The following is a 14978-nucleotide window of genomic DNA, read 5'->3' on the forward strand; positions in this document are numbered from 1 at the left end:
GAGGAAACAAAGTTGTACTCCAGTGTATATGTACTAAGTCTGGTTTAAATACTCCAAAACTTATTTCTTGCTTAAAGATTTATAATATATTCTACATTTATGATCCAATAAGAGGTTTACTACAAGAAAACTAACTATGACGGGAGATCACTATTATTATTTGGGGGTCTAATCATATAAATAAATTACTATCTTCGGATGAAAGAGAGGAAAAACCAACCTCTGTAACAATTCTTTACTTTGAGTCAGACAATAATTACACCAACAAGAAAAAATATTGAACATTATTACAGCACGAATCTCAAAGACGAGATACAGGTTTCTAAGTAAATACACTATTTACAGTTTACAAGATGAATAAGCCAATTGCACTCATCGTATTATAAAAGTTTCTGTACAGAAATGTCATATGTGAGGTCTAAATGTTACTTTCTAAGCATTTTTGCTTCTTTCTTCTCTTGTAACTCTTTTAATTGTTCTTCCACGACTGATGTGCGATTTTTAAGGAAATCACTATACTCTTCTGGTTCTACTTCTCGGACAACCTGCAAGAAAATTTCCATCTATTCTTATTTTCAGATTCTAAAAATGTTAAAAAGCAAGAAAGAATATGAAAAACATTTTTTTGTTGTTGTTCTATCTGAATGAACAAGGCAACATATTCTTTTACATAATCCACATTATTGTATTGAATTGTTTCTCATTATGAAATACGATGTGGCATGTCAAAATTAATTTTGCTTTAAGGAAATTATAATGATAAATGAATAATGTTTATGGAAACTGTGTTGAGCAATGTTCAATAAAAATACACTTAAGTCATATCATCCAGCATTAAATCACTAGTTTGTTCTTTCCTGTCTTAATCACAGTTACCAGTTCTCTTTATCTGTGCTTAACATCTTTCAAACAGAGAAAAAAAGTGAATCTTAGGAAGCACAAACCTCCAGTCCAATTGAATGCGCGATCCCAATGGTGAGCTCGCAGATCTGTTTGAGTGGGGTGAGCTGCAGTGGTGGGTCTTGCTGCTTGATCTTGGCTATTTCATAAATATGCTTCAGAGAGACTTTTCCTGCAATCTCACGACCTGAAAAGTGAAATAGGTTTTCACTAACAATATAAATATGAGAGCATCATAATATAACATAATAATGATGATGATGATGAAGCCAATATCAATTGTACATATCAGGATTGTGTTTGAATGTGTGAACTAAAACTTTGTAAATATCATTTTCATGGTATATTTATACTTGTACGTTGTTCCTATAACCCCTTCACTCCGACCTGTACAAAACACGCCCCACGCTGAATCTGGGATGCCGGTGCATGCTAAATTTTAAATGTCGCTATTGAATTTACAATTTTTTAACCAAAACCTCAATATAATCATCATGTACTATATATCAAATATATGCATAATCAACCTCTTCCCCCTGTGCATGTGACAAGTTATTTACATGGGTTGGGAGGAGGGTGAGAAGAGTGACCTTGGTGAGAGACCTCAGTGACTCAGATGACAAAGAAAACGGTTGAAGTAGTATGGTAAACTAGGCATAATAAGTTTTATATTTTTACATAATGTTCCATAAAGAAATAATAAAATTATTGCTAGTAGGGCACATCCATACCTCCCCTGGTATAAGCAAATCAAACTTCTATGTAATAATAATGAAAGTCAAGTAAGCCATCGTATCAAATACAACCTATATTCTGAAAGATCTCGTACAGTATCTGAAAGAAAAAAACATTAATGCTAACACAACTCAACCATGACACATTATGCTCGTCCTCGGATATGACACGAGCGCTGCGAGGATGCAGTATATGCGTCCTCGTGTTCAAGAGGTTAATGTGTCTTGCAGCTGTTCTCACACACTTCAATATTCTTGCTGTATAATGCGTAACCATAATTAAAAAAATAAAAGAGAAAGAAAGAAAGAAAAAACAATACATAATGCTTATCAGAATTGTATGATATAATTTAAGTTGATTAATCAAATTATTGAATCAAATTGTTTATTTTAAAAACAATTGATCTAAATTGATTTTACAACTGACATACCTTTCACAAAATCATTCAATATAAATGCATGGAGAGGTAAGCACTAAATCAATTTTTCTACCAAATATATTAACTTGGGGTCAGTGACATCTCTACTGTCCTGAAGGTAGCTTAGTAAGGAGAAGTTAAGATCTTCAATGTTGTACACCCTAAAATATGATCATCTGGGACCCAAATAAGCTCTAAATCATATATTTTAAAGATGAATGGTATCAAATTGTATAAGTCACAACCCTCTGAATATATATGAAAAAGTAATTAGAACTTAATTCTTCCAAATTATTATATCTCCGGAATCTTATAAAAACATGCTAAATATACACAAAAATTACTGACCAAGTCTCACAAAATGCATTTTCTCCCAACCACTTTTAAACTTACTGCCAGAGTGCATGGATACATGTACTGTAGTTTTCTTTGTGCTCAGTTACCTGCCTAATCTCACATGTTTACCTCATTCCTGGAATATTCATGAAAGTTTTTATCTTTATTACCATTATTACTATTATAAACACTTTAATGTTAATACTACTGTTAATAACAACATTAACAAAACATTAGTCCCATAAACAATGGTAAAATTAATAAAAACAAGTGCATATCCTCAGCATCAATGGGTTAAATAGTAGAATAACCTGTTGGATACCAGGCATACATTTTCTTGTTTTGACCAGAAATTAGGCACCCAGAGTCACCTGCTCAGCACACTTTATTTCAGAGGGAGATCCTAGAGTTTTTTTGTGTTGGTCAGTTCTTTGGTTGAGACTACACTATGAGGTTTGTATGTGCCACCCTGACAGGCTTTCTCAATGTTGTAATACAATAAAAAACTTGCCCATTCCCTTTATCTATCATCCTTATATAAAAAAAAATTACCCAATAACACAGTTGAGGTATTTTCCTCCAAAATTTCTTATCGTTACATGACCTTCTGCCTTACCTGGTGACATGGCTCCTCTCTGAATTCCTGCTGCTTGTTTTAAGAAGAATGTTGTTGGAGGGTTGTGTATGGTTAATTCATAGGATCTGTCAGAGCGTACTTGTATTCTGCATGGGAGAGGAACACCATTCTTGTAGTGTGCAGTGCGAGCATTGAAGTCTTTACAGAAAGCTGCAATGTTCAGCCCTCGCTGTTGGTCAGAAATGATTAATTAATTTCTTACCAATAAAATTAATAAAAAACAAAATTAAAGTATGGAATGTCAATTTTATACTGAATCTCACTATGTTAGGATTAATTCTATCTGAACACTGTATCTAGTTCTGTTAATGTCTCTACTAGTGTCATATGATTAGATTTCAATGCTGAACAAAAATGGATAATTCACACACAGCTTGGAAATCTTCATCAATAACTTTGGCCAGATATCTTCCGATTTCACAAATTCACTTGAAGAAACATAAATATCACACAAGTTTCCAAACCCCCAATCCATAAATATCTGTGACTTATCCCTTAATCCCCACCGAAATGACAAAAAGAACAAACCTGTCCTAGCATAGGTCCAAGAGGAGGCCCAGCAACAGCCATTCCTGCAGGGATGTTTGTGCGGATGAGATTGCCGTGGTTCACCTTCTCCACCACCTTCTTGAGAGCTTTCATCTTACCACCTGCCTTCGCCATCTTCAAAATCCTGAAAGTAAAAACTGTTATTATAACACTTTCACAGACCATATAATAGCTGCGTATCACCACCACTATCAGCCATGATAGTGGTGCTACTAATGTGAATGGTGTATTGTCAACTGATTCCTTAAGTGCCTACGCCTGTCAGCACTCCAGGACAAAAAACAAACAAACAAATAAAACTATGAATATTCTGACAAGAGCTTAGTGATCTTCCTGGAGATTCATCATCAAGTAGGAAATAGTCCAAACTCTATATAACTTGGATGTTGTCTGTTTTGCCATAGGTGCAGAGGCCGCAATGATTGCTTGATGGTTTGCCACTGTTATAACCCACAATGCCAACTCTCACAGAAACTTGACATTGTGCTTGAAATGATATGCAGCTTTTGAATAGAATTACCATGATATCATGTGAAATTCAAGTTAAACTGTGGGAATGTGTGTTGCAAAGCAGAATTTTCAAAGACAATAATAACATGTACTAAAATAATCGTTATACAATGGGGTTTATATGTATAAAATATATCTTTCGTACAGTGAAACAAATGTTAACACATATATCTGTCTGATCAGGTAGGCATTCTAATATACTCAAGCAAATTCAACAGGGGCATGACAGTAATTAACAAAAAACATTAAAGAAATGTTCATAGTTGTTCTACTAGCATATTGCTTTTAGCAATGCACTCAAACTCAATATGTTTGTTCCAAATATTCTTTCAAGGAGCATATTGTGTGGTGAGAGGATGTGTCATTAAATGGTTTTCAGTCAATTGCTTTTAAGTCTAAAAAGTGTAAGAAAATCGCACCTTTTCTCGCCGGGAAGAAGAGCATGTAAACAAACATCCACTGTTAGAATAACTTCCTCTCGCTCATGTTAAGAGGTATTTTGGTGTGATTTCCCTTCGAGGGATTTAGGAAAAGATTATTGATGGAAATTTTTAACATTTTCACCTCGAAATATCTCTGAAACTTATGATTAGCCATTTGAGAAAATAACAACAACAAAAATGCTGAAAATAATCTTTGCATAATCCTTTTCATAAATGTTATTACGATACTCGAAAAGATATTTGTATTAGGCAAGGTGTGTATGAAATATAATGATTTCGATGCTTCATATATTCTGTATTCATATACAAAAGAAAAGAGAAAATATCAATGTAATCCTAAAAATCTCCATAATACCTAAATGAATTTATCAACAAACAAAACACCTAAAACAAATAAACAAAAACAAAATCTACATACACATAAATTCAAACAAAAATCCATCATATCATCAATACAAATCAAAGGATATCAACAAGAAAAATAAATATTCAACCCAAGTCGGCGGAGAAGTCCAACCGGAGGAGCTCATGTGGAGGATCGTCTGCTCGTCTGATGTAACGACTCTGACCGTTTTCCTTTTCTAGACGCACTGAAGCCTCCTCAAAACTCCACCAGTCCGAGAAGAAAAGACCCACCACACAACCGAAATGGCACAGCAGCTCGCGAATTTGTTCACGAGAGTGGGACAGATAGGTTTTGGAGTGGCTGTGGTCGGCGGCGTCGTCAACTCGGCGTTGTATAATGGTAACGAAAGAGATTGCTTTTATTTCCTGATTTTTGGAGGGTTTTGGTGTTTTTTTCTTTGAGAGTTTTGTGCTTTGTTGATTCTCTTAGTTGTTTAGTGGAGGGAGGAGGGGTGTTGGTCTGTTTCTTGTGAGGGAGAATCTTTTTAAGGTTTTTGGAATTAGTCTTTATGTATTGTGGTGCTTGTTATGTGAAGATACACTTAATGACTTTATGATTCAGGATGTTTAGTGTGGTTATTCCGTAAAAGTGGTATTATCTCTAATCTCTGCTTATTTTATTCCATTGATCTTGCAGTTATTTAGAATATTACCTTAAAAAAATGATTGAAGTATTGAGTGGATACTCAGAAGCTTCTAGAGAATGTAATGTTCTAGCAAAGGCAAACAAAGCTCCAAGGCATATATTAGGAAAATAGAACTTCCTACTTAGCTGTTTACTGTCCAACAAGGACCCAGTCCAACCTCTTTCTCTTTGGGAAGGAGCTTTTTTGGCTTTTGTTGTAGCACGAAGTGTGGAGGCAATGGTGATCACTTGATGGTGATAGGCCATTATATTTTTGGACTAAAGATAGTTGGCAAGCCATAGCAGATTTAAGTGAGTTGCAAGTAGGTTGGGATCGACAAAAGGTCCGTTTAAAAAGCCACTTCGGTTGACTTTAAAACTATTACTGATCAGTTGTTACCATTAGTAAAATTAGCCATTTCATTAGAAATACCTTGGTAACATGTATTTTTTTTATCACTTGCAAACAACATTTATTTGTTACAATGGTGATGTAATTGTCAGGCTAGTGACATTGATTTACTTTATGATTAATGAACTAATTCATTTGGCAAACATGAATGGAAATAAGTATTTTGCTAAATGTGATATAGATATAACCTATCCTTAAGGCGCTGTCACACTAGCACTTTTCCGTCAATTTTCTGAAAAATTGTCAATTTTTGAGCGAATTGGCATCTTTTTAGTCAGACGATATTCCGAGTTTCCGCGTGAAACATTCCCGTCGTCCTATTGGCCAAGCATAATCAAATCAAGAACTATATTTTTAAATGTTCGTATTTGTTTTAAATCATTAATAATATTCAAATATAATGAAATTTACTTTTTCATATTTATAGCTTAAAATTGACAAAGAGGAGTATGTAAATCTAAATTTTATTTCATTAGATCAAATTTGTTTTAAGTGCTGGACTTCATTGTTTACATCCGTCAGCCGCAGAGCGCGCTATTTTTCCTCCAGTTTTGAAAAACAATGGACTGTGGATGGATACAGGCCCTTCAGAAGAATACTTGAATTAAAATATTTTATTGCTTTTTCTTGTTACGGTCAGCATCTGCTAAAACGGCTAAAGTCTAGCATAACCGCGCACTATCGCTTGTTCGGCGCCATTGTTTACAAATGCGATGCGAGTATCGCATTACTAAGCCGATGGCTCCTAGTGTGACTGCGCGCCTCGAAAAATTGACAATTTTTGAAAATTGACGAAATAAAACGACGGAAAATAGGCTAGTGTGACAGCGCCTTTAGAGGTAGTAATTATTATTATCAAATTATCATTCAGTAGATTAGAAGAGAATGAAGAAAGTTTAAAGCATTATTAAACAGCAATGTGTGAATTTAAACATTATGGTGAATGACTTTTATTGTTCTGATATCAATATATTCTTGTTATTACTCCAACATACCATAATAAATAGATTCCTCTAATGGAAAGTACCCAAGAACTGACAGACCCTCCAGAAAAGCCCACAGCTAAATCTTCTCACTCTGTCTCTCCTTCCAGTCGATGCAGGGCACCGAGCAGTCATCTTCGATCGATTTTCCGGTGTGAAGGAGACTGTAATTGGTGAGGGAACGCACTTCTTCATCCCATGGGTCCAACGTCCCATCGTGTTTGATACGCGTACGAGGCCAAGGAACGTGCCTGTGGTGACTGGTAGCAAAGGTGAGGACATATTGTTCTTATTTTATTTGTTACTATTTTTTATTTATATATTTGTTTGTTTGTTTTAAGGCTTTTTTTTAAAGATCAATATGATTATATTTTGTGCATTTTTTGAAAAGTAGAAGATTTCATATTAATGAGAAGAAGAGGATAGTATGTTTGTAACATTTAGATTTATTATAGCATGCTAATACCTGTGAGAAACATAGCCAGTATGAATTATTTGTTTTAGATCAAATGGCACAAGATCTGCTTATGCGATGGAAGTGATACTATATAATGATTTTAAATAATTCACTCTAATGTAATAGGAATAGACATACATTTACAAGCTTGGGCTCTGTTTTTATTTCTGATGAAGAATAATTGAATATTACATTTTCAATTATCAAGAAGAGGAATAAAAAAAAGATAACTAGGTTCATTTTGATTGGGGATATATTATAGTGTCATATTGCTTTTGTTTACACTGCCCCGTGTATCACTACTTTCTTTTTCTCTGTAAAATAGATTTTGTTATCTGAATTTAAGGGCATATTTCTGCTTTATTAATATAGTTCAGCATATGTACAAATAAGAAAATAGGGTTATCACGTTTTGTCTTGGAAATGACCATTTTGCAAAAAATAAACAAACAAATTTTTTAATGAAAAGAAATAGCAATATTAGATTTTCAAGTGTCATTGATATCTAGGAGGAAAATTCAATTAAAACATAGTTTTGATTGGTTGGAAGGGATTCTTAACAAGCTACTATTTATCCAATTTTAACTGTCTGTTGAGATCTTCCATAACCGAAGCCTGTCCATTCTCTGATGTCCCTCAACCCTCTTATTTTACCTTCCTTGTTTCCTTTCCTCTTACAAGTTAATTGTGGCCAGTCAAAATGATCTGATTGCAAGGCTGTACCATTGTAGTTTGTTTTGTTATTATTATTATTTTTTTTTACAATTGTCAATTAGTTGTTTTTTATCTGGTTGCAAGTTATTCTCTTCATACCATTTCTTTTTTAATGTGATCCTTTTAGAATGTCTGTAGCAACTCATTCCCATTGCTTAAATTTCTCGCTCATTTTCATCAAATGTAGAATTGCCGTTTCCTGTCCCTGATCATCATTCTCATTGTTCTAATGCTTCATGTAGCAGTGCTAAATTACTGAATACCTGAATGCCTCCACATCAGGTCAGGTTGTGTTGATGAGATTGTTCATGTTTTGCAAAAAGAATGACTTCCTAGTTAAAAAAGAAACCGTAAAAATACCAAATGCTTGTAAAATTGTAGGACCTTATTTATGTAAAATGAATGACTTTTTTTTTCAGATTTACAGACTGTGAACATCACCCTACGTGTGCTATTCCGACCACGTAGTTCTGAACTCCCAAAGATCTTCACTACCCTTGGCATTGACTATGAAGACAGAGTGTTGCCCTCCATCACCAATGAAGTTTTAAAGGCTGTAGTGGTGTGTAAAAGAAAGTTTACTCCTACATCTGTTTAGCAAATATGAGAAAACATTTCCTTAAGCTGTAGTATGTGCTGCATTTACAGGGTTTTGTTATAACCAGAAGCTTGTAAATTATTAGAATAAGACTAGAAAAAGGGAGTTTTTTGGATAACATGTTGACTTATGATCCTTATAGGCATCTTTTGATTATGATATCTAAAGGAGACGATGAGGATTTTATTTGATGCATTTTATTTTTGCTCAGGCTCGGTTTGATGCTGGAGAGTTGATCACACAAAGAGAAAAGGTTTCTCGCAGCGTCAGCGAAGCTCTCACGGAACGTTCTGCACAGTTTGGATTGATCCTCGATGACATTTCAATTGTGAGTGACCTTGATTTTACTCTTATCTTATATAATATTCATTCACTATTAGACAAGAGTTTAATGTGGTATAGCCTCTTCACTTTCAAAGTTTGAGTTCAAAGGTAATTGTTAATAACTTACTTCTGGTGTTGTGATATCCTTTATAACAAACCATTTTTTACAGACCCACTTGACTTTTGGAAAAGAGTTCACACAGGCTGTTGAACTGAAGCAGGTTGCCCAACAGGAGGCCGAGAGAGCAAAATTCTTAGTAGAGAAGGTAAGGTTAATTGTGTTATTAAATATATGATTTTTTGAGTTGTAAGTGATGTTTTGATGAGATTTTGCCTTGGGTATAAAATAAATATTGATGCATATTTCGGAATATTGACTAGTATGAAGCATTGTGCAGTTTACAATCAAGTGCATGATGTGGTCAATGAGCTACAACATTACAACATTTCATATTAGTTTTGTATGCAAATAGAACAATACCGAGGTGATTTTAAGCCTTTCTATGAGATTTTGTTTTGACTATTATTTTTATTGAATTATAGACTGATGATTTTCAGTATTCATGTTGGTAATTACTGGGTTATGTTTGTTTGGGCTAAAGACATCTTTCCCCAGAGTCTGAGGGCTCCTTAGGTAATCATGAAATGAGAATGATAGGCAAATGGTTCTTTGACACATGTTTTGATTTCAATATTTTTCCCCCCCAAAGGCTGAACAAGAGAAGAAGGCAGCCGTTATCAGTGCTGATGGTGACGCCACAGCTGCCACTTTACTCGCCAAGTCCTTTGGTGAAGCTGGAGAAGGCTTGGTAGAACTCAGGAGGATCGAGGCTTCCGAAGACATTGCATACAGGTAAGGGGACGGAGGAGAGGATGCTGTTCGTGCACATTACTCAACTGGGAGAATGTTTGGAAGGATAAGATGTAGGGTCATTTGTGGTTTTTAATAATTTGTTTATGTGGTAGGCCGTTTTTTGTTTTGATCAATCTTTTTATTTGGAGCAAACTAAGTGAATATGATATTCTGTAAACAAGACTTATGAAAAACAATGTAACTGAAGCAAAAATTAATTGATAGCTATTATTGTTAGACTCTAGGATATTAATTTATTTTATTTTGTGTTGAGTAGATATGATAGACCTTATCCTTATACTACAGAAAAATTAGTGTAATTCAGTTGTAACAAGGCAAAGAAGGACTTCAGGAAAGCAAGAATTAACAGTGAATCTTTCTTTCTCCCTTACAGGCTGTCCAAGAATCGCAATGTTGCATACCTACCCAACAACCAGAGTACCTTGTTGTCCCTTCCCCAGTGAACCACCTCCAACTGATAGCTAGGAGAGAGAGTGCAAGATGACCAAAACTGAAAATAGGATTTATGATGAACAATGATTAGCAACTTCCCTGAAGTGTTGGTAACTTCAATTGCCTGAAGAATGTACCAGATTTTCTTTAGCATGAATGGCATTACTTGTACAAATGAATTATGTTTGTGATATATACATATGGGGAGTAATCAAAGGTGGTAAATGGTAGGTCTTTTTTTTTTCATGATATATAGAGCTCGACTTAAAATCTGCACACAAATATGTAAAAGCTTCTTGACAACATTTGTTTGTTGGAAAATTTCTGTCAGTGATGTTGCAAAAAGAAAGAAATACAGTAATTAATCTTGTCTTTCCATGTGTAATACTGAGGCAGCATTGTGTTAAAGCAGTGTACAGATATTTCATATGTTATAAGCTTTCCACATCTGCTAATGTATCTAGGGAAAGCAAGGAACTGGGGCTTATATATAATTTTTTTCAAGGTGATGAGAATGTAGATAAAAATTGTGGTATGTAACTGTTAAACATACTGAAAAATACTAATTGTAATTAGGGATTTTGTAAAGAAATTTTACTTTGAATTGGTGTTTTTCTTTAAAAAAGATCCTTTGTTTATGTAAAAAAAAGGATTTCAAAATACACTACGGGGATCACTAGAATTTTGACAATGAATATGATATTAAATGTCATTTGCTTGGAGGGGAAGAGAAGGAGGAAAAAGATGCTATACCAAAAATATCTCCTATAAAGAATTATAGTACCTAAATCTCCATGGACACTGGGCAAAATACATTAATCTACATAATTAGAATCTATATTGAAACAATGATATCCTGCAAAAGTTCCCTATACATTTATGGTAAACGTCAAAACCTTGAACACTCGAGATTATACCGGAGAATATATAGGTGAGAAACTGGTATAAAAAATAATTATGATACATCTTTTAGTAAGTGAACTCTGCATATATCATACAGTTGAATATTATAATTTTTTTAGATAGCTTTGCAAAACGTATTTTCAAAGAATTTTGATGTTGAACCAAACTGCATTTTAGTAAAACTTGATCAAAAGTTGAGATTTTAATTTCAGTGGAATATTTAAAAAAATATTATTTTGATGATAAATCATTAACCGCAATCTCAAAATACACTTTGGTCTTTTATATTCAGAATTGTTTTAAAAGGTTCATTGGACTTTATTGGCTTATTGGTTTGACATTTAGAGAGCATAGAAATGGGCATAAGTGGGTCTGTATCAAGAAGATAGAAAGGTATAGATATAGTACTAAATAGTTTGGGGAAAAAAATAATAATTTGATCTTGTTTTTCTTCAGAGAAATTCTTTAGTTATTAGTTAATCATTTAATTAGGAATGTGTATACAAACCAGGTATATTTATACTAATACGTTAGAATGTGTGTGTGTAGGTTCATGTGCCTGTTGTGTATGTGTACATATGTACATAGTCACATCTTTTAGCAAAAATGTACTGTAAATATATCATACAATATATAAATATTATGGAAAGCTATCTAATTCCCAGAAAAGCACGCTTCGCTTTTCGCGTAAGGTAGATTTATTTTAATTGCACAACAACAAAAGAATTTTTAATCCTTAGATGGAAATTAATATACTATAGAAGAAAAATCGTGGAATATAAACCTTTCGTGTAATGGATAGGCAAAAGCCAATTTGCAGTCGGTGAAAAAATGTTTTAACTTGTATGAAGGAATTATTCTTTAGTTTTGAAACTTTATTAATATTCTTTAGATACAATTGACCTTGTAAAATGTAGTCGCATTGTTTATTATACACCGTTTAAAGGTTCATCAGCATCAATATGTTCTTTTAACTTTTTTGTAAAGGATACATGAATTTTCTATGTGGAGAGAGAGACAGACACAGAGACACAGAGACACAGAGACACAGAGACACAGAGACACAGAGACAGAGACACAGAGACACAGAGACACAGAGACACAGAGACACAGAGACACAGAGACACAGAGACACAGAGACACAGAGACAGACAGCCATATTCTAAGTCCCTAAGCGCGCCGTGTACATGACATGAACATGCCGCGATTCTTATTCTAGAAGCGCGGGTTCGCGGCAAAAGCGTGGCAAATTCGTGGCAGATGCGTGGAAAGTATTGGAACAATCGTGGAAACTCCGTGGCAAGGGGGTAGGCTTGTCACGATAGTTACACAAGTGAAAAAAATCATATTTTTACTGTACTTTTTCTTACCAATACTTCATATGTGCATACTACGTTTGAAAAGTAATACCTATATTGGTTATATTAGGCATCATTGTCCTAGACACGGATTACAAACTCTTTTAGGAAAACATGGATTCTCTGCTGATTTTGAGTTTGTTTACCTTTTGGCGGACTTTTCGAAGGAGAGTGAAGTTAAATGAATGGTAAAAGTAGTCAGGGACGTAAAATTAAAGCATATAATTATATGAAATATGTATCCATTAAATCTATATGCATGATATATTAAAAATGCGCATATATGTACAGTATATACAAAGATAAAATAAGGAAGATCTGTTCATAAACACACGGTCCCTCATATCCCGTTTGTTTTGATCGAGCGTAGAGTGAATTACCAACAGCGCGTTCGTGAAATGGTTGTCAATTCTTTAACTAGGAACAAGTACAACGACTGATTCATACCAAAATTGAATTATCTTATGTTAGTGCTACCTATGATTGTAGTTTCTCTTATGAATTTGTCGTGTGGACAGTGCCATTCATCCGAAACATGTTAATAAGTGGGTTAACTTTGGAACGGTTGGTAAACCTGAAGCAGTTGACGCGAACGTGCCGCGCTTTTGCGTCCTAGAATACCGCATTCGTTACATGAACACGACATGGACATAACATGAACATGACATGGCCACGACACGCAGAAAACGTTATAGAATACGGCTGAGAGACACAGACACAGAGACAGAGACAGAGAGAGGTATCCATTTGAATGATACACGGATAACTTGCTTTAAAAGTTAGAGAATATAGCTACCAGGCGGCGCTAATGTAGATTCCAACACTTTCTTTACGTTAAGACGACAAATCTTTCTAATTCTTGATAATGGAAATATCACTCTGATTGTAAGTGAAGGGTCACCACGAAGAAGATGAAAAATTACATCTATATGTTTCAAATAATGAGCGCTTAATTCTGATAATTGGTTAATAGATTTTGACTAGCAATCTGTCAATAAGGACGTTACATGAATTTTAAGCTTTGATGCAAAAAGCTTTGTTTCAGGAATCTAAAGAACATCCATATTCCACAAACGGAAGCAGATGATAAACTGAGCAGTTTTGGATTGTATCAAATTAGTAAGGTTAGGTAAGCCTAACACTGGAACTGATATTCTTAAAACAAAGTAAGGGAAATTTACGGCTTGCGTAGAATGTGTAACCGAATTACACTGAGTTTGATGTTCATTTGTTTAGTACTGTGGCTTACTGGAAAGTATTTCCTCGTGATAAGTAGTGTAGCAGGCTTTACTCTGTAATTTCGTGGTGTTTGAGAGTATTAGGGAGTAACAGATCATATGAAGTAGACCGTGCATTTGCCATAGATATCTGGGCGAGTCCCCTGTTACTAACACACTGCAATAGTCGCAAACGCTCAAAAAAAATTTCCATGCTACTTTGACCAATAATTTGAACCTAACGGGATTACGTGATATAAGAATTGAGGTGCAACCAACGTAATACCATGACAACTGTATATTCTGTCATGGTAATAAACTGACCTCTTATACTGCCACAATCAGGCAATTTAACTGGTTTGGAAAGATTATAAAATAAGGCTCAAAATTCACTTTTTTAACTGAAGTACCTCAGTTTTACTTTTCTTTACGCAGATAACCCTTACATACAGGTTTACAGTTTTCGTGGTTCTATTAAAAGTTAGTATGAGACTAAGAAAGGGATTCCTGAGATAAATAGATATACAGGCATGAATTATTTAAAACACAACTTGCAAAATGGCTACAGCTAAATAAAATGCATTAATGAACTTTATATAAATGATTTTTTTTTTAAAGTTTTCAAAATGGAAAAGTCCAATCAAACATCTGCAACTGAAAATGAATCTATAATTTTGTTTAATATAGAACTACAACATTAACGAATTACAGGTCCGGGTAATACAGATCCCTTATTTAATCACACGCTGTACTTCAGAGAATTATGAAGCCTATCATTATCATCCACTTATGCAGTTTAAATGCAATTAAGTCAACAGTTCTAGTTATATATTGGTACACATATCATAATTTCGTTCTAAAATTTTTACATCCCACATTAATTAAAGCTATGAGGTTAGCTTGTTTCTTGTTGGATTACCAGTTATAAACCTATTATATAATTTGTCGATGTCAATAATAAGACGTTATAGTGGTAATGACAAGGCATTGATATGTAAAGCATTACTAACATACGCTTTGTACGCGACTTACTTATCCTATACAGAATTATTATATAAAAAAAATTACCCATAGACCTTGAACATTAACAGAAAAGCAGATGAACGAGCAAATAAACATATCAAAAGTAAGAAGAGAATGGAAAATCA

General features: G+C 34.2%; 2 protein-coding genes across 2 annotated transcripts; one reads left to right on the forward strand and one right to left on the reverse strand.

Moving 5' to 3' along the window:
- Positions 1-137: 137 nt before the first annotated feature.
- On the reverse strand, positions 138-4656 carry mRpL11 (mitochondrial ribosomal protein L11). The gene is made up of 5 exons (XM_086539857.1): positions 4505-4656; positions 3555-3699; positions 3006-3195; positions 945-1087; positions 138-545 (listed from the first exon to the last, which is right to left on the reverse strand). The coding sequence occupies exons 2-5, from the start codon at positions 3687-3689 to the stop codon at positions 426-428; spliced, it is 588 nt and encodes a 195-aa protein (XP_086395983.1). The 5' UTR covers positions 3690-3699; positions 4505-4656; the 3' UTR covers positions 138-425.
- Positions 4657-5014: 358 nt separating this feature from the next.
- On the forward strand, positions 5015-10956 carry Phb1 (prohibitin 1). The gene is made up of 7 exons (XM_043016394.2): positions 5015-5273; positions 7064-7225; positions 8544-8686; positions 8934-9050; positions 9217-9312; positions 9757-9899; positions 10294-10956. The coding sequence occupies exons 1-7, from the start codon at positions 5177-5179 to the stop codon at positions 10361-10363; spliced, it is 828 nt and encodes a 275-aa protein (XP_042872328.1). The 5' UTR covers positions 5015-5176; the 3' UTR covers positions 10364-10956.
- Positions 10957-14978: the final 4022 nt, after the last annotated feature.

The sequence above is a fragment of the Penaeus japonicus genome, unplaced genomic scaffold (genome assembly GCF_977035675.1).
Source record: "Penaeus japonicus unplaced genomic scaffold, GWHDUDI00000001_assembly GWHDUDI00000009, whole genome shotgun sequence".
In the NCBI taxonomy this organism is placed as follows: domain Eukaryota; kingdom Metazoa; phylum Arthropoda; class Malacostraca; order Decapoda; family Penaeidae; genus Penaeus; species Penaeus japonicus.